At 40.8% G+C, this 23,064-nt stretch overlaps 1 protein-coding gene across 11 annotated transcripts in view; it reads left to right on the top strand.

Annotated features, from left to right (window-relative positions):
* LOC148225206 (uncharacterized) overlaps positions 1 to 23,064 on the top strand; it is a 100,765-nt gene that overhangs the window by 46,748 nt on the left and 30,953 nt on the right. For 5 of the 11 annotated variants that reach the window (XR_015804454.1, XM_088167052.1, XM_088167090.1 and 2 more), the window contains 2 exons: positions 4,157 to 4,324; positions 22,564 to 22,638. Coding sequence is in view for 7 of the 11 variants with exons in the window: in XM_088167052.1 (XP_088023178.1) it covers positions 4,157 to 4,324; positions 22,564 to 22,638 (243 nt within the window). In the remaining 4 variants the exon portion in view is untranslated. Of the gene's footprint in view, positions 1 to 4,156; positions 4,325 to 4,950; positions 5,028 to 9,844; positions 11,005 to 17,169; positions 21,285 to 22,563; positions 22,639 to 23,064 lie in introns of those variants that run through there. The other 6 variants (XR_015804451.1, XR_015804453.1, XR_015804452.1 and 3 more) reach the window with 4 other exon arrangements.

Below are 23,064 nucleotides of genomic sequence, written 5' to 3'. Positions count from 1 at the left end.
GAAGGGACAATCCACAGAAACTTCAGCTAAAGGGTCTATTTTCAGTAAAAACAATTGTCATACAAAAAATTTTACTCATGTGAAAAGTTTACCTTTAGAAATATTTAAACATGATTTTGGAAAGAATAAGTAAGGGAGATTAAAAAGACTTCTAATATCAAATACTGTCATCTTGTTGAGGTGTCTAAAATTTTTTGACTAGTAGTTTCTTAACCTTTTTTGATAAATTAAGCAGTTTGAGCTTATGAGATTATTAATGGTTACACAAGCAAGAGAGCATTCTTAATCCTTCTCTATTTAATAGTTTCCAAATCTTTTCACTAATCTTTCAATTGTAGAGGCACATGGCCCAACTGCATTGCAGACAGTAGCAAGCTCCCTGTTCAGTGTCAAAACTCACATCCACTGCAGGAAAGTACAAGGACTGACATTAACCAATTTCCAGGGTAAAAATATTCAATCTCAATTAACAAAACGCCCATTTATCCAAATACATAATAGTGTTTATCTTTGGCAGTGTATAAATTTTATTACTGGTTGATGGGTTTTAGGATTTTTTTGCTTGACAATGCCTAGACCTTAGAATTAACCTACAACACTAACAGTTTATTTAGTGTTTAAGCCTCTCAAATGGTCCTTGTTGAGGATTAAAAAAAACAAACAGAAACCCAACCAACCAAAAACAACAACAACAACAGCAAAAAAAAAAATCACAAAAACCAACCCCCCCCCCCAAACAAACAAACAAACAAACAAAAAGGGTGACAGGGGGAGAAAGAAAAAAAGAAACACCCAACCCTTGGCTTCTTACACTGATGAAAACAGAACCAGCATTGGAAGAACAGTCTGCAAATCTGGTCAAACCCGGGGAAATGAGATCCTTTCCAAGGTAGCTCCATGGGAACAAATTCCTACCCCAGATATTACTCAAAAAATGGGGTGAAGAAAATAAGTGTGAAGACTGATAATTGGAAAAGCAGCAAAAATAGTTGGTAAAAGAAAGAAGCATTTCCACCTGTGGCAAATCTGTTTTTCACTTGTCTGGCTTTACTTTATTCTACCATATAGAAGGGGGCATGCATTGATCTGAACAAATGTAACTAGTAAAGCTGCAGAGAAATTGAAAGGGAAATGCCTCACCTTCTTTTCACATTCTGCAGAAAATACTAGACTATGCGTTTGGCAGATGTAAACTCCAGGTTTAGAAGTAAAACGGTATTCTCTCCCGAAATGTCAGGAGATTCTCCAAAGGCCTGCAAGACCATAAAGGATTCAGATTGCATTAAAGTTCATCAGGGAGCTGGCTCCCAGCTGTCATTTGAATTTGAAATCTCCTATGTGATCATAAGTCTCTATTCAAATATGGATATGCATATTTACTTCACAAAGTCCAGAGATGCTCAGACTAACTCTCAAAGCAGCCCTGCAGCACACAAATTCATGAGCGTACTTCACAACAGACTGGAGTTCTTGTCATGATCTGCAGATGTAGATCCAGGCACCACTAAATGACTAGTGCATTAAAAAGATGGAGAATAAATACATTTAGAGAACACTGAAGAGAAACATATCTGTTGAGAAGCAAGCTGAGATCCAGCACCTGAAAAGTTATTCTCAGGTGCAAATAGACATCTTGTGAGTTCCAGAACTGCTAAGTAAACGTGATTTGCTCAAACATGCAAGTTTTCTTCTAGTGCATCAGTTGTAGTCTCTTTTAAAAATTTATGTGGTGACAACTGATCTTTAACCACCCAATTGAAATTGGGGACATTTATATATATATTTTTAAAAGAGAGAAAGAAATAGTCATTCCACACAAACTTCTATAGAGTAGTGTCCAGTATTAAAAGTTTGCACACACATCACCCCATCCTTTTACCCCTGGAGTGGAAGGCTGTGCAGGTGATCTTGACCACTACTCCCAGGTACCCTGCAAGGGACTATGTCCAGTCCCAGCCAAATGCATGTTGGCCCAGTTGGTGCCACAAAGTTATGTCTGCTCTGCAGCCCTCAGATAAATCTCGTCAACCAATTACCAAAAAGAGGGTTTGAGAGCAGACTGCCCTCTGATTCAAACTATGCATGAAGAGGTACTCATCCCTTCAAGTGCCCAACTTGGCCACCCCTTATTCCCACTGCCTTGTTAGTCAGTGCTTATCAGACCAGATAAGTCAGGCAGGCAAGATCTATGGGAAGCAAACAGAGATGCACAGAGCCTAAATCGAGGAGCACTCCTGGGCATCAGGGCACAGCTGGACCTTGCTAACTAATAGATACTATTGATAGAATCTATGAACTTACTGATGATTTCTGTTATTTATTTGTGCTAATTTATGTTCTAATTTCTGTTGTACTTAGAGAAGAAATGCTTACTTGTTTTGTTACATTTGCCTTTATTAAATGTATCCTGGTGAGCAATTTTCTTCCCTAGTAGTCCAATATATTAAAGTATATGAGACTTGCAAAGAAAGTTGTTCACATAAAGAATAAGACCTTATTTTCCCTCAGTAACTTGCCGAAGATCAATGTTTCATCTACCATAACTATGAAAACAGCAGACTACAGAAAGCACTGGAGAACAATACAAAATGATGATGAAGAGGAGAGAGAGAGCTCTCCCTATTGCCCTGAAACTCCTAAAGAGAAAGAAGGGAAATCAAAGCTATTCTGGGAATGAGCAGAGCAGAGGAGGCAGGTCTCCCAAGTACAAGAGATGCAGAATGCAGAGGTCTCTGAGTCTGAACACCATTGAAAGAAAATATTGTGCTCACATCAGATTCTGATGTTCCATAAAGGCTTTAAATACAAGATCTTGCTGAGACCTTCTGGACTGAGCAGTCTGTGTTGTGAAGAGTTCTTACAAACAGAGATATTCTCTGTCCCTGCAGCACAGAACATTCATGGGATCATGCTGCAGACACGTTTAAAATTTAGCTGCTTCATTTTTACCTCTTTTAGCAGAAGGTGACATGCTTGAAATTTACCTGGGCATGTTTTTTAGACATTTCATCAAAACAAGTGAAAATAAAGATATATGCAGAACATATTCTCTGATCTACAATTTCAATGCAAACAGAAAGAGATATGTGAAAGTATTCTGGGTCAGTCTGTTTCTGGAATCAAACCTTGCTTCTGCTCAACACACTGAATTCCTTTCATATCACAAATGCTCCTACAGAAAATAATTGGGTTTGGCTTTGTTGTAAAAAAGTATATATAGGTGTTTCCTGTGAATAACCGACAGAACCATTATACAGTAATAAGCGCAGGCTGGACTTCACCTCAAGAGTAATTTCTGGAAAATACTTTCTCTTCATTTATATCTCCACATGTTTCTCCCTTTTTATGAGAACTTTCATGAGCACTTAAGTCTTGGGAGATAGCTGTCACCGGTAAGAAAGGTTTGTTGTAGTTGTGGGTGATAAGTCTTACATCTGCACAAATCTTTTTATCTCTCTGTCCTTTTTATCTCTCACCATGTCATTTTATTTAATATTTCATTTATAAGTAAACAGGAGGTTAATAGTTAATAAATAAGAACACAACAACATAACAAGCAATTTGACACAAATCCATCTGAAATATTTTCACAGAGGATGTTGCATAGACTTACAAAATAAGAAATTAAGAGCTGGCAGCTAGGAATAAGGCAACCAGGAATAAGCAACTAATTCTTATTTCATTCCACCTTCAAGTCCTCCTAGAGCAAGACCCAAGGTAGAACAGCTGATTGCCTAAAGGGAAAAAAATTACTATTTCACATTTATGATCTTTCTTTATTACCAGGTAGTTTGTTCAATATTAGCTCTTTCCCATCTAAGACCACTGGAAACATCACACTCTCTGGGACTGAACAAGTAATTTGAATTCTTTTTTCTGTAACATTCTGTCTTAGGTTGCAATGTCAGATGTATCCAGCAGTATATATTCTATCACCATCTGTTGAAACCAGGTAGAACAGCATTCTTTATCTCTTCCACGACCCATTCTCTGTCCAGGGAGATATCTTCTATTAACAGGCCATTGAGTCTAACTGCATGACTGATAAAATTACATCATCACATTGTGAGATGCTCCAACCAGAGGGAGGAGCCAAGCATTTCCTAACTAGATAAAAACTGAGATTTAGAACGTCACAGCAGCCTTTTTCCACTAGATTCCCAGAGGGAGACCAGGGACATCTATACCACCACTGGACCTTCAGAAGAAAACTACACCCTTCTACAGGATCATTGCTTCAACAGAACCACATCTATCGCTCCAGGAGGGCTGCAGCCACCATTTAATCAGACTGCTACCAACACCCTGACCAACAGGATGCCAGGTTGTACTCTGACTCTGTCAGTGTTTTTTTGTAATACTGTATTTTTATTTTAATTTTCCTAGTAAAGAACTGGTTTCCCTATTCCCATATCTTTGCCTGAGTATGGAGGCTGAAAGCCTCTCAGCAAAAGAGTTGGCCTATCTCCCCTAGAGGTTATGCCCTTAGGCACTTCCTCCTTGTTATGTGAACTATAGTTTTGTTCCCAGCATGCCTTTCTGTTGCATGTTAATTTGTTGTACCCCATTGGCCCTTCCCCCTTTGTACTGCCCCTGAGCCCTCAGGCCATTTGCTTTTGCTCTACCCCCTGCCTCTGGCTATCCTATATCTGCCCTACTCACCTACCCTGGTGTCGGAGAAGGGAGACGCGGACACCAATTCGGTCATCAGCAAAGTCTCGTTTATTGATACGCAGAGTGGCGATTAAATACAGTGCTTAATTAGCTCATGCATAGTGCAAAATCTGAGCTCATCATTGGTCTAGCTGTGCGACTTAGCTAAGCACTTCGGCATTCATGTTTTTCTCAATTCTGCGTGTCTTCCTTATCTCAAGGACACTGTATCCGTGAGACTGAGGCCCACTTTGCTAGCTTTACTAAGTTGATCTGACTATGGCCTTTTTCTTCCAGCTATTCCTGCAGCAGGCTCTCTACACTTCCCCCGTTTTCTTTTTGAGCTAGAAGAGTGGCATGCCAAGCTTTGCTAATAGTCTTTTGAATAAAATTTTGTAAGCATGTTATCAAGCAAGGTAGCAATAAAGCTAAGCACAAGAATATATCTAACACCATAATAGCATACTTAATAACGGTTTGAATCCATCCCCCAAGACCTAGGCTTTTTAACCACTCGTCAATGCCCCAACCATCTTCTTCTTTTAGGTTGTGTAATTTCTGCTGCGTGTTTTGTATCTTTTTGTGGATGGACTCAGAGTGGTTAGATAAATTCATGCAGCACATTCCCTTGAACTCCTTGCAACCATACTGGCAACCTTACTAGGCAGGTTTTAAAAGGATTTTGTACTCCCCCTAGGCTTAAGCAGATTGATTCTTGTCTTGTTATGTTAGTGAATGTTACCCATACGTTTTCCTGAGGTGCATGCTGCATTGAAAAAGATTTTGTGTGAGCAAAGTTAGCAAGCATAAGCAGTGTAATGATCATCATTTTGATTTCTTTGGCGGCCTATTCTTTTTACGCCCTGTATTGCTCCCTGTTATCTGCAGTTGTTTTACCTCTTCTATACTTTGATTTAATACCTCCTCTGGGTCTGTACCGGGCTTAATTGGTCCTACCTGAGGCCAAGGCAGGTGTGGGACTTTATGTCTGCATCTTGCAGCGATAATGTGTGAATTTGCATAGATGTGTTGCCTCTTAATCCAGTTGGTAAGTTCCCACCGGGCCCAAGCTAACAGGAGCTGTTCTGGTGTCTCATATAGGTTTCGTACCTGGGCATATGGCACTCCTGCTTCTTTTTCTAGGGCCCGATCCCAATTTGAATTTCTTAGGTCGTCACTTTGACACCTCCAGCACCACAAATTAAACACTGTTCTCTGTTCCACCCACGAGCAGTCCCCACAGCCCCCGCACTTTAGGGCTACCCAGGCTTCACACCATGACCCCCCACACGCACAACAAGGACGGCTGCTGAGAGGCTGTTCTTTCTAGTACCCGTGTCTCCCGTGTTTTCTTTTGTAGCTGTGTGAGTGCACCGAGTAGGTGGTTGGCAGTACTCCAGATGGTAAGATCGATGGGCGAGGAGATATCTCGGCGAGAGACAAACCCTTCATCGATGCAGCGTATAATACCCTTGAGGGCTTCCTGTTGTTGCGGGGTTACGGTTACGGGTGCGGTTAGGTCAGTTCCTTTAAGTAGTGGCCTGAGGGAGTCTAGCAAGGAGTTGGGTATCCCAACAATCGGCTTGAGCCATTGCAGATCTCCTAGCAGTCGCTGTGCCTCATTTAGAGTGGTGATTTTTGTTGCAAGCTGGAGCTTCTGTGGCCGTACGATTTGGTCTGTGATAGACCACCCCAAGTACTTCCATGGTGTGGATCGCTGTATTTTTTCTTGAGCTATTATGAGGGATGCCTTTGCTAGGGTGCTTTGAATTTCCTGCACCTGAGTGTCTGTAAATGCTGATTCTTGAGCAAAGAGGATATCATCCATATAATGATAAATAATTGTGTTGGGCCACTGTATCCTCAATGGTTGTAGTGCGGCATCCACATACAGTTGGCACAGGGTAGGCGAGTTTTTCATTCCTTGTGGAAGAACAGTCCATTCATACCGTTTATCAGGTTCTTCTCTGTTTATTGCTGGTAGGGTGAACGCAAATCTTTTAGTATCTTGAGGGTGTAAGGCAATAGTGAAGAAGCAGTCCTTTAGATTAATGATTAGAAGAGGCCAATGCTGTGGGAGCATTGCTGGGTTGGGGAGGCCTGGCTGTAATGCCCCCATTGCCTCCATCTGATTATTTACTGCTCTTAAATCATGTAGAAGACGATATTTTCCTGACTTCTTTTTGATCACAAAAATTGGCGTGTTCCATGGGCTTGTTGAGAGTTTTAAATGTCCTTGTTGGAATTGTTCCTTTACGAGTTGATGTGCTTGTATTAGACTTTCCCTTTTTAGAGGCCATTGCTTAACCATTACCGGTTCATTGGTAGTCCAGGTGATTGGGATTGGGAAAGTCCAAGCAATGGCAATTACCCCAAAGGGTGCTCGTTGGATAAAACGACCCCCATCTGAGCCAAAATGTCCCTTCCAATCAAGCAATGTACCGATGGTGGTAACGCAACTACGGACAACACAGTCACCAAATCTTGCCCATCTATAGTGACCCTTATTGGAGGAGTTTTTCTGGCAAGGGTGAATCCTCCGACGCCTGTCACGGTATCCGTAGTTTGCATTGATGGCCAGTTGTGGGGCCATTTTTCTGGTGAGACAATGCTGGTATCTGCCCCAGTGTCTAGGAGTCCTATCATTTCTATTGTCTCTCCTGCATAGGTTAGTTTCACCTTCTTTTTGGGTCTGGTATGGAGATCCATTGTGAGCATAGCAATACCTGATGATCCGAATCCTTGGTCTCCACGTGGGGTTTGTCTTTGTGGTTGAACACCCCGGCTCAACTGTGGAAGTGGAATAAATTGAGCAATACGCTGACCTGCCTCAATTGTCAGAGGAGGAAAAGGAGTATAAACCATTATTTGTATTTCTCCCGTGTAGTCTGCATCGATGACACCTGGTAGCACAAACAGTCCTACAATGGAGCTCGACGAGCGTCCCACTATTAGTCCTCCATGAGCTTGTCCTTTGATATTTATTGGGCCATAAACTCCAGTTGGGACTTTGACGGAGCGAGCTGTCATCAAAGATGTTTTTACTGCGGCTGTTAGGTCGAGTCCCAGGCTCCCTGTTGTGGCTGGTTGTAGACAGGAGATGGCGCTGGTGTCACGGCGGCTACTTGTGACTGGGGCCAATATGGCGGCGGCCGCCGGGGGCTGGTCGGCGGCGCCCGTCGGGCCGCGCCGCATCCACCCGCATCTGTAGCAGCACGCCGAGGGAGGCCGGTGGTCGTTCGATGTGGCTGGGGCCACCGTGGAAGCACAGAGCGGAGCAAGAGCGGCTAACACCTGTGACTGTGTGGACTCGGCTTGTTTCTGCAGCCCTAAGCCTAATTCTTTTAGTGCATTAACTAAGAAAACCTGCGCCCCTCTCATATACTCTGGGACTCCTGCCTTTTCAATAGCAGCAGCAGCCTTATCTACAAAGTCCCCAAAGGATTTATTTCTTCTCTGTTTTATCCCCATATACATGGGTATGCCTGAGCTATCTTTGACTTGATTGATGGCATTCCTTACTAGATGCATGGCTTCCCTAACCTTGTCGGGTCCCGAAATAATTTGAGCTTCTGTCCTGCGGTATTGACCCAATTCTATTAGTTCGTCTATGGTAATTCCAGCTAACGGATTTCCCGGGCCCCTCTGTGTTGCAACTGACTCCTGAACAAGGGCTTGCCAGTGGGCGTTAAATAGCAACTGCTGATGTTGCGTGAAAATCAGTTTCACTATACTTCTCATATCATTTGGCAACAGCAGGTATGTATCGAACAAGAAATCTAGCATTTGCTTAGCTGGCTCACTCCGGAAACCAAACTGACTCACTGTCTGTCTTAGCTGGGCTAGCAGCTTCCAGTCGGGAGGCGAGTATGCTCCTACTTGGACGGCTTGTCCTTGCTGGTTTATTCCCTGTGTATACGTGACGGGGAAAGCCCAGGTTTTCGCTGCATCAACAGCGCTCTCGTCCCCAGTCTCCAAGCCGTGTCTGGCTAGCATACTCCACGCCTCCCCCCGCCGTCTTGCCATCTCCTCCCACAGGTCGCTTTCCGCCCTAGGGACCGGAGCTGGCTCCACGGTGGGCTTAGGGGCGGTAGGCTCAGACTGGCAAGGGGATTTTTCGCCGCCGGTCTGGGGCCCTTCGCTGTCGGAAGGCGGGGTTACTCCGCCTTCTGCAATTGTCTCCGCCGCCGCGGCGGAATCCTCCTCAAGCTCTTCTAAGGGGGGTGCCGAGGGCCAAGCGCAGCTAGCCATGTCTGTCATTCCTGCTGTCTCCCCAGAGATAGGTATTTCTACTCTGGTCGTGCTGGGTGCTCGGGGCTCATTATCGCCATACTGAGCATTTCTTTTATATGCCTTTACTGCCTCCCGAGCCGCCCTTCTCTCCGCCTGCTGCTTTAGCAGTGCGTTGTGAACTACCCGCCAGATCTTTCCCAGCTTTTTTGCTGTTTTATTATCCTCTAATACTGCCTCCCACAGTGCATCCCCTAACTTACGCCACTCATTCAAATCATGCACGGTGTGAGGATTAGAGAATAAACCTTTAGCATAACCCCAGACTAACAACCCCGGTACGTCCTTCCTGGGATTAATTTCTTTTAACCCTAACTTATCTATATGTACTATATAGTATATATATATGTATATATGTAGTATATGTATATGTATTATAAATAAATCATATGCTGCTTGCCTGTCCATTTTTCGTCGTCAGCGCTGTTGCAACTCTCCGGCTTCGGCAGCACGTATGGCCCAGGACCACCTTTATGGCTCCTGGGGGTGTCTTCCCTACGTCGTTTGACACCGACCCGGTTGCAGCAGGCCCCAACTCTACTTCACCGACTGTGGCGCGTTCTCCCCCGTTTTCTGAAACCGTTTTCTTTTCAGCGACGGAGGCACGTCGGGGTTCACCAAATGTCGGAGAAGGGAGACGCGGACACCAATTCGGTCATCAGCAAAGTCTCGTTTATTGATACGCAGAGTGGCGATTAAATACAGTGCTTAATTAGCTCATGCATAGTGCAAAATCTGAGCTCATCATTGGTCTAGCTGTGCGACTTAGCTAAGCACTTCGGCATTCATGTTTTTCTCAATTCTGCGTGTCTTCCTTATCTCAAGGACACTGTATCCGTGAGACTGAGGCCCACTTTGCTAGCTTTACTAAGTTGATCTGACTATGGCCTTTTTCTTCCAGCTATTCCTGCAGCAGGCTCTCTACACCCTGGGAAGCAGTTCATCCCTGGACCCCTTCGAGGATAGAAGAATAAATCTTCACCTTGGAACCCCAAACGCGGCTCCCGTTTCTTCTCTCCTGTGCCAGCTGAAGAGGAGCGCTCACAAAAGAGCGAAATCACTCACTGCCCGGGAGCGAGCTGGAGGACATGCCAGTGTCCCAGAGTCATCCTCCAAGGACGCTTCTCTGGAAGGTCATGGCACTCTACCACTGCCCCAGGGCCTGCCGCGACACCTGAGAGCCCCTTAATTTCAAAATGATAATAATTTGGAGGGAGGGGGTTTACATTTTCCATTTCAAGAGAGGCTCCTGCCTTTCTTAGCAGACAACTGTCTTTCAAACCAAGACACATTCAGAGATTGGGAGGGGAGGAAGAAGAGGAATTTGCCACACTAAGGTTTGTATGTAAAACATAAAAAGAAATAAAACAAATGGTACAATTTTCAACTGTTATAAATGTCTTCAAGAGACCAAGGAAGAGGGGAAGATACAGACTTCATTAGTGCAGTCCTGAATTCTTCATCACACTCCATTAAAAATTAAGACAAGGAAATAGCAGCTTCATTACAAAATCACGAGGTTATGGATATCCATTTTTAAGGCCAGAAGGCACTTTTACTTGAGTATGCACTGTCACTATCATTAAAGTATCCGTTTGTTGAAAATAAGGCAGAAATAGTCGATGTTTAATTCTATCAACGCAAACCATCTAACTATTTCAAAGCAAAACTTTCAAAAGTATCTGTCTTTGCAAGTGGTTTGAAGTGATTTTTAGGAAGGGGGATGGGGAGAACAGGAAAGGAACAGCCAAATGTTTCTAACCTTTTTGTAAGTATATAGTAGAAAGGGCTGTCTGTGTGAGTCACTGTGTGGGTGCTGGCAGAGCGCTGCTGAGTGGAAGAACAGAGGGGGTGGAGGGAGATTACATGAACTCATTAATCACCACTTACATAAAGAGGAATTACTACACAGCATGCACTCTCTCTGTGCTACTACTGCCTTTCTGGAAAGTTACACAAAGCCCAGCTTTTCTACTCCTTACGTTTGTCTGCAATTGTGGCACACTGGGCAAATATCAAACAGAGGTTTGTTTGAGTCATAAAATAAACTCTTGCACCTTGTATCCCTTTTTTCTCAGTTTCCTATATTCTGTAACATCAGTAGAAATGTTGTCGCAAACTGTAGCCATTTTCCATATTACATCTACCTTCTGAGAGACAATTTTGACATGCACTATCTCCCAGTGCTCTGGCACATTTTGGAAGTATTTTTCTTTTTACAAACCTCTGTTCTCCATTAAGGTTTCAATAAATCGTTTTTATCCCTGCAGACTAAAAAATTCAGGACTCTTTTTTAGACAAAGTTTCAGTAAAATACCATATGCTGATTTGTTTCCTTGTTCCTTTCATCATCCTTCCTCCTCAATCCCAGACAACTATTCAGTAGTTTGATTTTAATTCAGAAGTCACTTCTTTTTTTTTTTTCGTAAAGGTTAGCAAAAATTGGAATTACAGTACTCTACTATGTACCTGTTGTCATAATCCGCTATTAATACAGAGTGGGGGTCATGATGGTTCGTTTGATCTCAAAGGTGCAAACAGGCAAAATGCAGGGGACAAAATCAGTTTATTCAACAACAGCAATGCATTTTCATTAAATGCCAAAAACTCAGTTGCAATAGAGGGGAGAGATATAGGAAACAAAGTATAGAGAGAGAAAAAGAAAGAAGAAGGGGATGGGAAAATAGATACCAAGAGACGAGACGGATGTCCTCACAGGGCAGCCGATAGACGAGTCTTCATCCGTGGGGAGATCTCAAGGGTCTTCTCCAGAGGGTCGCTCTTTTATAGTCCTTCTCCAAAGCGAGTGGCTTCTGGCCAGAAAGTGGGAAGATTTATGGACCATTGTGTGGTGCTGCGGGAGACAGGTGCAGTTGGGCAGTACATGCAGTCTCCAGTTGCTACAGCACAATCTCTGGTTGGTGCCACAACAGCACAGTCCAGTGAACACAATACACCAGCACAGTCACCTGACAAGCATCCATCTTGGCCAGGCCAGGAAACCATTGTCCAGAGTCAGCCTGGGTGGGGGTCCTCGAGGTCTCCTTGTGACGGTTGAGAGGCAAAAACGAGGAAAAATTTGGACCGACGCTGAGCCTGTGAGAAGATGTTCCTCAGTGCCTATTACAAAAAGCATGTCTTTAACTCCCAAGACAAAAGATTATTAGAGAATTTCTTATTTTATGGACACAAAACACATTCTTATAATTTTCAAGGTTAAGCAGGAACTGCAGGATTTATCTCTTTATATTCCAAGCTCAAAGTAAGATGTAGACCTAAATATATTTGCATAATTTCTGAACCCATGAAATTATCTTCATTCTTGCCACACTTTCCTGGTGAAATTAGTCATTATTAGCAGAAGAAGAAAACCATAAAATTAATAGGAAATTAAATATTCCACAAACTTTAGATATTCAGACAAAAGAGATTCATAACTTTTAAACAAAGTAGCATGTGTGGAAGACACAGTTTAATAAATAGTGCAATCTAGTACTACTCTTCGAGTTCTGACTGCTCAGTTACTTGGAGTTTGCAGTTTCCTATGATGGAAGAAGGTCCTGAGTAATATGCTAAAGGCTGCCTAGGAAAGTCAGGTCAAATGAAACAGCAGTTCCTTTCCTTCTGCAGGTGGAACTTAAGTAAAATTGAAGTAGTTCCTGTAGAGAGATACCAAAAATTTTCTGGGTGAAAACATTGATGAAAATCATTAGAAATTTTGAGCTCTAGGAAAATTCTTGTTGAAGATCCAACAAATATTGAAACAAAGTTTCTAGAAAATTAGAACAGCATCTGCATCAAGTCAATGAAAGACACAGGATAAATATAATTTTAAAGTCTGTGGGATATGCAGAGCTGTTCTTGGTGCCAAAATCTCCAAGCTGCTCTGAATCTGCCACTTAAAGTCCCTGTCCAGTTCTCCCCAAACTTCACGCAAAAACTCTTAAAAACCTCAATTTTTTTCCTAATCCTTTTCATCTTTCTAGAAGCACCTTGAAGCCCTTCTCAAGACAGTTTTGAGGAGTTGTACCAGGATATGCAGACAAACGATTCACATTTACAATGAATGAATACAGTACAAACTTCGGGAAAAAAAGCCCATATTTCCTATTAAAGAGAAGAGTTCTCCCATGTACCTATCTGTAAAAGGCAATGAATATGGCATGGAGGGCTGGGTCCTGAATTATATCATTTGTATTGTTCAATAAAGATAATTTCAGTTAATAGATGCTTTTTTTCCCAATTAACTTGTATCCCCTCAGTATAAATAGGTGGACTTTATGTCTTCCTTATGTCACTATAACTCTTTAAATTCCAGAAAATAATTAAGACAGTTTTATTTCCATAACTGTTTTCAAATCCATCTACTGGCTCAAAAGCTTTGTTCTTTCTGTTTTATGCATGAACAAGCTTAAACACTGAGACTTTAAATGATCTGGCTCAAAATCACATAGAAAGTTGATGACAGAGTCAGATTTTTTGATCATTAACTGACCATATTTTTCCTCTTCTGAAAATAACGTGTTTAATAATACAATAATCATATTGATTAGCTGTTACAATCAAAATGTACATGCTGCTCCAGATGGCTGCCTCACTCATCTGCTCAAACATGTCTCAGGAGAAAAAAATGCTTGCCAGCGCTCTCTATTCCATTACTTTAGTAACAGGTGTATAAAAATAAAAACTTTTTTTCCCCTAGAAAAATGTCATCACAGCTGCATGTCATAGAAGACTAAGTTAGCAATACTTTGTATCCTCACTGTGGAAATGGGTGTCTGTGAATGACCACTGGGTGTTTGCTAGTAGCTTCTAAGGGAAAGTAATTAATAAAACCTAGCATGTACCTATTGCACTGAGACTTGAATTGCCACTAGAAAAATGTTAAAGAGTCTGAAAAATAAAGAAAAAAATTACCCAAGAATTATTAAATACAAACCTCAGGAAAGAAAAGCTCTACCACGTTTGTTTATAAAGTGTCTGAAAGAGGAAAAAACTAGAAGTTTGGGGAAAAAACCAGGGCCTGATCCAATACAAAAAACCACTACACATAGAAGTCCATGTCCATGATACCTTGTTGAGTAAAACTGTTCTTCATATCTATGAAGAAGACCTGATTTTCAGGCTGGACAAATTTAAGCTTCAGTACACTACTTTGCAGTCTAGACTGGACTGTGGGAGGGAACTGTCATTTCTTTAGTACTGTAGTTTATCCTGATGAGGGAGGAGGACTGAAAATGGAGTTGCCGGTACCATCTGTGAGCAGCCTGTATAACACAAGTTAGTGCTATAACTAGAAGCAGTATAGGACAGAGATGAGTTTCAGAGGCCGTAGAAAAGTTTAATAGAATCTGCCTCATTGTTGGCTTATTCAGATGGGAACCAGTTCTGCAGTTACATATGCTACCCCCTGTATTTCCCCACAGATTTATACCTCAGGACATCTTCTTCCTTTCTGCCTCTGGGCTTCCAGACCCTTTCTCCAATGTGCTTGGCCTGAGAAGTTCAAATGCTATTATACTCTTCTCCAAAGGAGGGCAACACCTTTCCCTTCCTCCCCTGCCAGTATGGCAGTAGCAGCTTGGGCTGAATCATTTTTTGGAAGATAAAACTTATCAAAGGTAGCCCTGGTATGTTTACCTAATCACTAAAACATGAAGTTGCAAACATGTCCTTAGAAGACAGGGATGAAATGGGCTGGTTTGATGAGGGTCTGGGTACTATATAGGTTAGAGACTAGCATGGCAACCTGCCCAGGTCACTGTGTAAAAAGGGAGCAGCAGATTTAGCTGACCCTTGGAGGTGCTGACCCTCCTGCCAGTGAGGTTTCTCACTTGATAGAATTAAAAAAAAAATCAGCCTAAAGGGCTCTTCACTCGAACAAATCAAGTCAGCTCCCTGACACTTGGACCAAACTAGCCCTTTGGGCAGGCTGCCCACCCTAATTTTTGTTTGAGCCCTATGAAAAAGGCTCTGTCTATGTTTAATCATAATTTTCACTTATGTTGCCAATTGAGTTAAAAAAAAAAATACAACCAAACCAAGAAAACTTTGGGTCTCATACATGTAACAGTGCATAGAAAAATGGAAGGTAGAAAAAACATACTGGGATAGAGAAGAAAAAGACACAACATGAATAGACGAATGACAAAAGGAGGAAACATCCCATTAGAAAGCACCAAAACATTACCAAACACAATAAAGTTATTTTACAAAAAAAGAAAAGATATTATTTTCAAAATACAAGGCCTTTTGCAACAAGGTCAGCAAATTTTAACATCTTTAACAATATTTACCAATCGAAGTTGCTTAGGTGACTTAAGGAAAGAGAAATTTAAATCATACCTTAAAAAGGTCACAGCATCAAACATAGTGCATATGTTGACAGCCTGCTACATCTTTCTATTCATTATTGAACTAAGGAATATTTAACTTTAGCTACAGGATAGAAAAGTTCTGTCATATATGTTTGTTACTCCAGCAAATATTTTAAAGATTTCACCTGAAAATTTAAAGTTGTTAATCTCTTATAATTTTTTTGGTAAAGTATCATTATATCACTTACCTGTGCGCTCTTATTTTTTGGTGTCCCCAGCACACAGAAAGAAACAGCACACAGTAAAAGTATATACTAAGAACAGTCAGATCATTACTTACACAGCAAATTCATTCTATAAGATGATACCATGATACCATTGTACCATGTAAGGAAATTATTTTAACCAAGACCGAGAAAGGAGAATTATAGCTTAGTAAACAAATGATTCATAAAATAAAAACTAAAGAAGGAGAACAACCTGCTATCAATCATAGGATGACTATGAGCCAGCAATTAGATTTACTATGGAAAGTGCTAGATATGTTCCTTGATGTAACTGGAAAGGTATTTTCAGTTGAAAAAGAAAAAAATTTTCCAGCATCCTGAGACATCTGGTACACCAAGTGTATTTTGGGACATTAAAATTCAAGAAAGAAAAAACAAACGGGAATTTACACTGGAGCAGTAGCAGAGAAGGGCAATCAGAATTTCATAAAAATGACAAGTTTGTCCTGCAAGAGCAGACTCAAATGCTTAATTTCATCATGTGGGAATGCAGATGAAATTACTGCTAGCTCTGTATGCCTATGAAATTACTAGATAAAAGATAATAGATAGATTTGCCATGCATGTGTATAAATGGGTAGTAAATTGCATTAATGAAGACTAAGTATCAGTGACGGACTTTCTGATTAGTGGGTTGCATCAAGAGGATTCTGGTCTACTCTAGGCCTGAGGCTTGCCAGCTTTACCTCAATGGTTTGGAAAGGATGAGCAAATAGTGTTCATTTAATCTGCAAATTCAGCAAAGTAGAGGGGTGGCAAATATAGCACATAAGAGGAAGAAAATTCAAAGCTATCTTGAAAATGAAAGAATTGGTCTGGGCTAAGAAGACTGTAATTCAGTAAAGGAAATAAAAAATTCTGCACATAGGTAGGGATAATAATCTGTTTAAGGACCATAGAAGAAATGAATGTCATTGATATTGCAGTAAGGAACTAAGGTATCATTGTCAATCATAAGCTAAATGCAAGACTAAAATTTGTCTAAAAACTCCATATGGGGATGTAGCAGGAGTATTGTCTGTGAAATGAAGCAGTCCTTTATCAGTAAGGCCTTCGCTGGCACACAGCTAATATAATTTAGAAAGGGTACAGTTTAATTAAAAGGAGGCTGAAAGACACTAAAGAGAATTTTTAGACACCTGGAAAAAGTATCCTGTAAGAAACAGCAGAAGAATTCAGGTTATTTAATTTAGAGAAGATTTAGGAGAGATATGATAATAGTCCTTATATTTGAAATGTAGCACTAGTCAGAAAAAGGATAAATATTTTCCTACATTCATTAAAGATGGAAAAAGAAGTAAGGAACTTATGAAATAAAAAAGCTTATTTAGCATTAATATTGAAAAAAAAATCTACCAATAGGACAAAAAGACTTTATGATTGTGGATATTCTGTTGCTGGGCTGCGCATTGGAGAATTATTGGTCAAGACTGATACAGATAATATTACCACATTCCTGTCCTTCCCTGCTGCACTCACCTTGTCATCTTAGCAGTCTGCAGCTCTCTACCCTACAGCATTGACCCATCACTGACCAAAGTGATGGTCATTATGGAGTAATGTGAAGTGAAAGTCGTGACTGGGGTTGGAAAACAGTTGTATTTATTTTATTAATTTTACAGACTGATGACCAGAAAAGAAGACTTCCTCTGGATTCTTGAATACCATCCTTATTTTATTTGGCTTTTTCCTCATCTTCCGATGTCTCAGCCTCTGCCAGAACACTGGATGAAACAGCCCTTCTTGAGAGCTCAGACCCCAGGAGAATTGCTCCCCTAGGCCTTCTTCAGTGCTTGCTGGTGCCTCCCTTTCTGTGCCACTGATTCCCCAGGTGACAATCCTGCCACAAACAGTGCCAGCATGTGAGCTTAACTCCCTGGCATCATCAGGAACTCTTCTGGAAGCACCGACAGGGTGCTATACAACAGCGTAGGAAACACTTTTCCTAAAGAGTGTGGCTGGCTAGGACAAGGGCTGTGGGGACAAACTCCATTTCCTTCAGCAATAGGTCTTTTGGTGTTTCTCCAGTTCTCACTGTGATGGCTGGTCTAGCGGATCAGTGTCTTTTGATTTTTTCTCTGGCAAAACAGTCCTGACATCACAGACAGGAGAATCCTCTCCTACAGTGATAAACCTTGCTATTAAAAGGGATTTGAACAATCATTTTGCTTTTCCTGTTCTCCTTGTTATGAATGATGTTCTATTTTTTCCAATTTATCAAGCAACAAGATTAAATTTAATAGTAAGTTTTTAATAGTAACAAAATGAATACAATCAAAGTATTGGAGATGACAATTAAAGTATTGGAGATGAAACAATCAAAGTGCATATATTTAAGAATATACAAAATTTGGCAGTAAGTAATTTAGTATAATTGAGGTTCGTATAAAGCATAAGCAAAACCGACCGGGGAGGGGCCCCCCTCCGACCGGGGATACGGGGAGTGGCTCGCCATTCCTCACGTATCAAAGCATCCAGGCTAACAATCCCACTTATATACTGTAGGTTACAGAAGTTTCTAGAAAGCTCCTCCTAGTTTCTATTCCTAAAATTTACGTAACTATACTGCACGGTGCATGCTCTACTAATGGGTTAGGGGGTCTCTCATCCTTTTGAGGGTCTTATTTCCGATGAAGGCTCATCATCTTCATCAGTGACCGAGGTGTGACCTGCAGGTAGCGCAGGCGCCCTGTGTGACTGAGCAGATGTTTTCCATAACATGACTCTAATTAAGTCCCATGCTTGGAATCATTCCATTTTTGCCCATTTCAAGGTTGAAGCTGTATTTCTAGATGCTGCTTATCAGACCTACGTCCTTCTACTATTCTTATCTGACTTTCTTCCAACCTTCTTCTTCAACTCCCAACATCTGGAAGATGTCTTTTGTCCTGTCTCACCCATCTCCCCCCCCTCACTCTGTAACAATCGTCTTCTATTGATCTAAATACAATTTTGTTAATATAGTTACAACTTAATTAGCACGAATCACATTTATCACATCCTGATAGAAACTCCCTTTCAATCGATCTCATTTGCACATAAACCTTCGTGAAAACACCCATGTGAGATGTTACACAGTGATTCTTGTCATGAAAATACACCATGGGATCAATATAAACAAGAATACTAAATCTAAAGTAAAGCATGGACATAAGACACAGGAAAATTGAATGATTTCATTATATTTGTTTAAATCACTTTGCTGTAAATTGTTGGCTTTTTGTTTTCATGTATTTTTTTATTATTTTGTCACTATAATATAACTATAATATTACACTATAATTATGAATTGTATCCACTTTTTATGTATAAGGAAAAATGCGGACTTGTGTGGACATGAACAGACTTGTTACTACTGTTACCTGCTTGCTAGGAGTGTAAGCTGACAACATGTTCGAGCCTTGTCCAGACCTGGTGGGCACTTGTAGCTACTGCTGCTTGAGTGGTAGCCAACGTGTTCGGGCTTGCCCGGGCTTGTACCCCAGCACAGTAGGCATGACACAGCCCCACCAGAAACTGCTGATAAAAGGGGCAGTGACCAGTGGTAGGACGGACGTGTTGGTGGAGCGCAGACTCCCTGCGTCCCCAGCGCTTCTTGCCCATTCCTTATCAATGAATTAATAAATTGCCTTATTGATTGACCTACCCGATTGCGGTGAGTAAATTTATAACACCCATGTGGTGGCATGCCTCACAGTCATCCAAACAATGTTGATCTTTCTCAATCCTCTATGTACCCATTTTCTGAAGTGATTGTGCCAGCCACTGGGGAGCCAGACAGTTAACAGCAAGATCACAAGCAGCAAATTAGAAGAATCTTCTGGTTTCTTGCAATTAATATTCTATTTCTTCAGCATCTTTGATTTTGACATGGAGCAACAAATCTCCAGCTGGGAAAAACAGTGCTAGTGTGTTGTCCTCAGAGGAACAGTAGTGATTTATATCAACTGAGGACCAAGCAGAATGAATAGAAGAAGAAAGAGAGACAAATTCTCCTAAGTTGGCACACTCAACAATAAATCGAGGCAGTTTAACACTGGCTAGTTACAATAGTAACAGACTTCTTTCTCTACCAATTCAACTGTTGTCCAATCTGGAGGGGCCATTTGCTGTAGGAGCACGTGCTGGGAGAGAGCTCAGGGGGGAGGCAATGCCTCCCCAGCACAGAGGTTAGCACTGCTCCACTCCAGAAAAAAAGTTAGGAGCACAACAAAGGCATCCTACAGAACCCATTCTTTTTTTCCCAGGCACCTGTCAACAAACACTGTTGCAGGTCTGCTAACATGGATAGATGCAGTGCTGTCTTATAGCCCCTTCTGCATCCCCTATTCTTTTGGCCAAAAATGCTGAAGTGCTTCTTTGGGATGCACAATTATGCCTCTCTTTCCAAAATTCAAAGAATTTGTGCAAGAAACCCATAACACATAGGAAGTCTAGACAGAAACTTTGTTTAGAATACAGGTTCCCTACCAGGAAGTAGCTCAATGGTTTGCAAGTCTCTGATTATCTCCAGATCATCAGAAAGGCTGACACACTGTTAAAGTCTTTCTCTGTGACTTCAGGATTCTGTTAATTTTGTCTCATGGCTTATAATTATTTGCAGAAGAATTTCTCCTCCAAACTCGCAACATTATGGTTTTGTGGCTAGTGGCACCACCTTCCACAGCAAGCAAGATTACACTGACAAACTGCCTATTCAAATGCACTCTTTGTCGCTGTTGGATCTACCTTGAACTGCATTTACAAACCAGATTGTCATGCCAGTCACAGCTAAGAAAATTTTCTCATGAATATGAGCTTTCTACCTCTCTGGGCGAACTGTATTTTGTCTGAGTATCAATAGATCATAGAGTAGCATGCCATTGCTAGCAGATATTTTAGCAGGTCAGAGATTTCCACTATAACTCCCAGTGCTTGAAATCCCTGATAGTAGCCTGGGGAAACACTTGCATGGATAATATCTCAATATTTTTTGTCAGATAACTAAGTATTACAAAATGAACTCATCAAAACATCCCTGCAAGGTTAATAACAGTGTAATTAAGCTAGTGAAATACATCAATGTGCTTAGCTGGTGTGAAAATGAACTGCACTTCACTGACATGTATTTGCAAAAGAAATTGAAATAGAATAAGGGATGTACTGCCACGGGAGGTGCTTTTAGCTGCAGTGAATGATTTCTTTAATAGCAACAGCATTCAAGAAAAGGTTAGGAATTATTCACTGAACTGGTAATCAAAACTAAACAAAATGCAAGCTCGCTTTTAGCTTATGTACAGCATCCATTTAGTTTTGTATTGATAACTTCTGAGATTCATAACCAGAATAAAAGACCAAGAAAGAATATTTAGCAGAAGATGAGATAGAAATGCTGCAGGAGAGAAAAAATGCTGTACAGTAGGAAATGAGTGACTGCATTCTGCAGAGGCTGGTTAGATTTTTGCATTTCCTGCCTACTTCCATTTCTGCAAATCATGGTATTACTAGATGAACAAAACAAAGAGATATTTAGATTTATAAAGCAGTATTTTTTTTAGTTGTCTGTCACATGTAATCAGTGGCATGAGTATTTAGCCACTTAGTTTTTTCAATAAATGCTCAATAAATATGTTCAAGAAATGCTCTTCATGCCTTTGTCTAGTAACTATCCACCTGGCCTATGCCACGAAGAAATAGGAGAAGAGTGCCTTCATAGCCAGCCCTCTCTCTCCACATGGCAGCTTACATGGCCACCAAGGTATAATTTTTTTTAAGCAAACACTTTTGCATTTTCTTGTTTCTCTTCCCATATACCAGCTGTCTATAAAATTAAAAGATGCTTATTTTTCCCTTAATGATCTACTACGCAAACCTAAATTTGGTACACACGCTTGGTGGCTACTTGAGACAGACACTGAAGAAATGTTGTGCCTGTGAATTGCATGCAGATTGTGGCTGTTAGCATGCATTTTTAAGATGCTGTACTCAGATTTGGAAAGCAAGGAAATCACTGCTGTCCTTAGCAGAGAGGGTCCTTTTCTAGGTAATATCAGCACCTTGAAAGTGAACTGGTTGCTACCCAGGGGGAAAAGAATTTAATTTTCAGACCTTTGATCAAATTACATTGTTATCCTTTGGAATTAATTTCTCAATTGCAGTAGCACATTGACGTATTCATCAGCTTCCACGTGGGAAAATCAGGCAGATTTAACTGCCTTCACATTTACTCAACCAGCCATCAAGTCCTCACATCCTGCTCCCTTCAGAAAGTACCCTCTGCCCAAAGTATAAATGGGTTACACCACTTCGGTCTCCATGTCCACACAGTGTCTGTCCAGGAATTGGTAATCATTGCACAGAGGAAAAGAAGTAGTGGTGTTTCACTGCCCCTTGTGTTTTTCTGTGATTTACAACAAGCTATGCACTTGGCCAAGTTAGGAATGGAGACCCAGAGCTGTTACATGGTCTGAGAAGGAAAACCTCACTTAAAGTGTTAAATATTCTATGTGAGGTAACCATCGATGCACAGTCCAGTAACTAAAGAGTTGTTCAAGGCAGAAACACAAATGAGTAGCAATTGTAGTTTGACTCTTCACTGGCTATTTGTCTGTATTCAGCTGGCATGCTGCAAGATCAAGGACTATCCTCCATACCAAGTGGTAACACTCAAAAGTCACAGTATGGGCTCATCCTTAGAAGCTCTTCCTCCTTGGTTCAACATACCTAAGAATTGCTGCTGGACTCAACTGACCAGCTATTTCTTCATCCTAAGCCAGAATAAATAGTACTTTATTTCTGACAGATGTTTATACAACTTGTTCCTAAAAATAATTTCCAGAGAAAGATGCTTTTCTCAGGCAAACAATTCCTGAGATTTACTATTAGTAGATTTTAACGACTACTGCAGTCAGCTGGCTGAGACTTTTGTACCTTCATTATAACCAAAAATTTCCAAATATTTTTAATCTTTGAAAGTTTGGGGAAAAGAAATTAAATTCCCTACCTTGGCTTCTCACTTACTTTTTTTTTTTTGTCAGATTTTTTTCTTTCACACCTATATGCCATAAGCATGATTTTAAGGGAGTTATCTGCCATTAGGATCAAGAGTAGAGGTGAGTAAAGTTTTTAAATAATGTATTTAAATATAAGAAAATTATCTTTATTGCTACTTCCTACTGTTGCCATGGTTTCTGATTGCACAACAGTATTATTAATGTTCAGTTTAACACTTCTAATAAATACCTGCGGTTCCCTGTTGGTCAGTGTTTTCTGGATTTCTTTTCTTCCCTAACAAAACATTAACAGAACCACAGACTGCAATTATGTTATGAACTATTTAAAATGTTGTCTATGTTTTATTCTTCATTTTACATTTGATTTTCTTAAAAAAAATTGACTAATGGTAGGTAGGAATCAAAACAATCCCTCAACTCACAGTTCTGAGTGCATATACTTCTCATAAGGGAGACTAAGTAATGAGTGGGTAAAAAAAACCAAACAAAACAACAAAGGAAAATAAACATTTAAAAACCCAACCC

The sequence above is a fragment of the Sturnus vulgaris genome, chromosome 1 (genome assembly GCF_052056855.1).
Source record: "Sturnus vulgaris isolate bStuVul1 chromosome 1, bStuVul1.hap1, whole genome shotgun sequence".
In the NCBI taxonomy this organism is placed as follows: domain Eukaryota; kingdom Metazoa; phylum Chordata; class Aves; order Passeriformes; family Sturnidae; genus Sturnus; species Sturnus vulgaris.
This window is presented reverse-complemented; position numbering and strand designations above follow the sequence as displayed.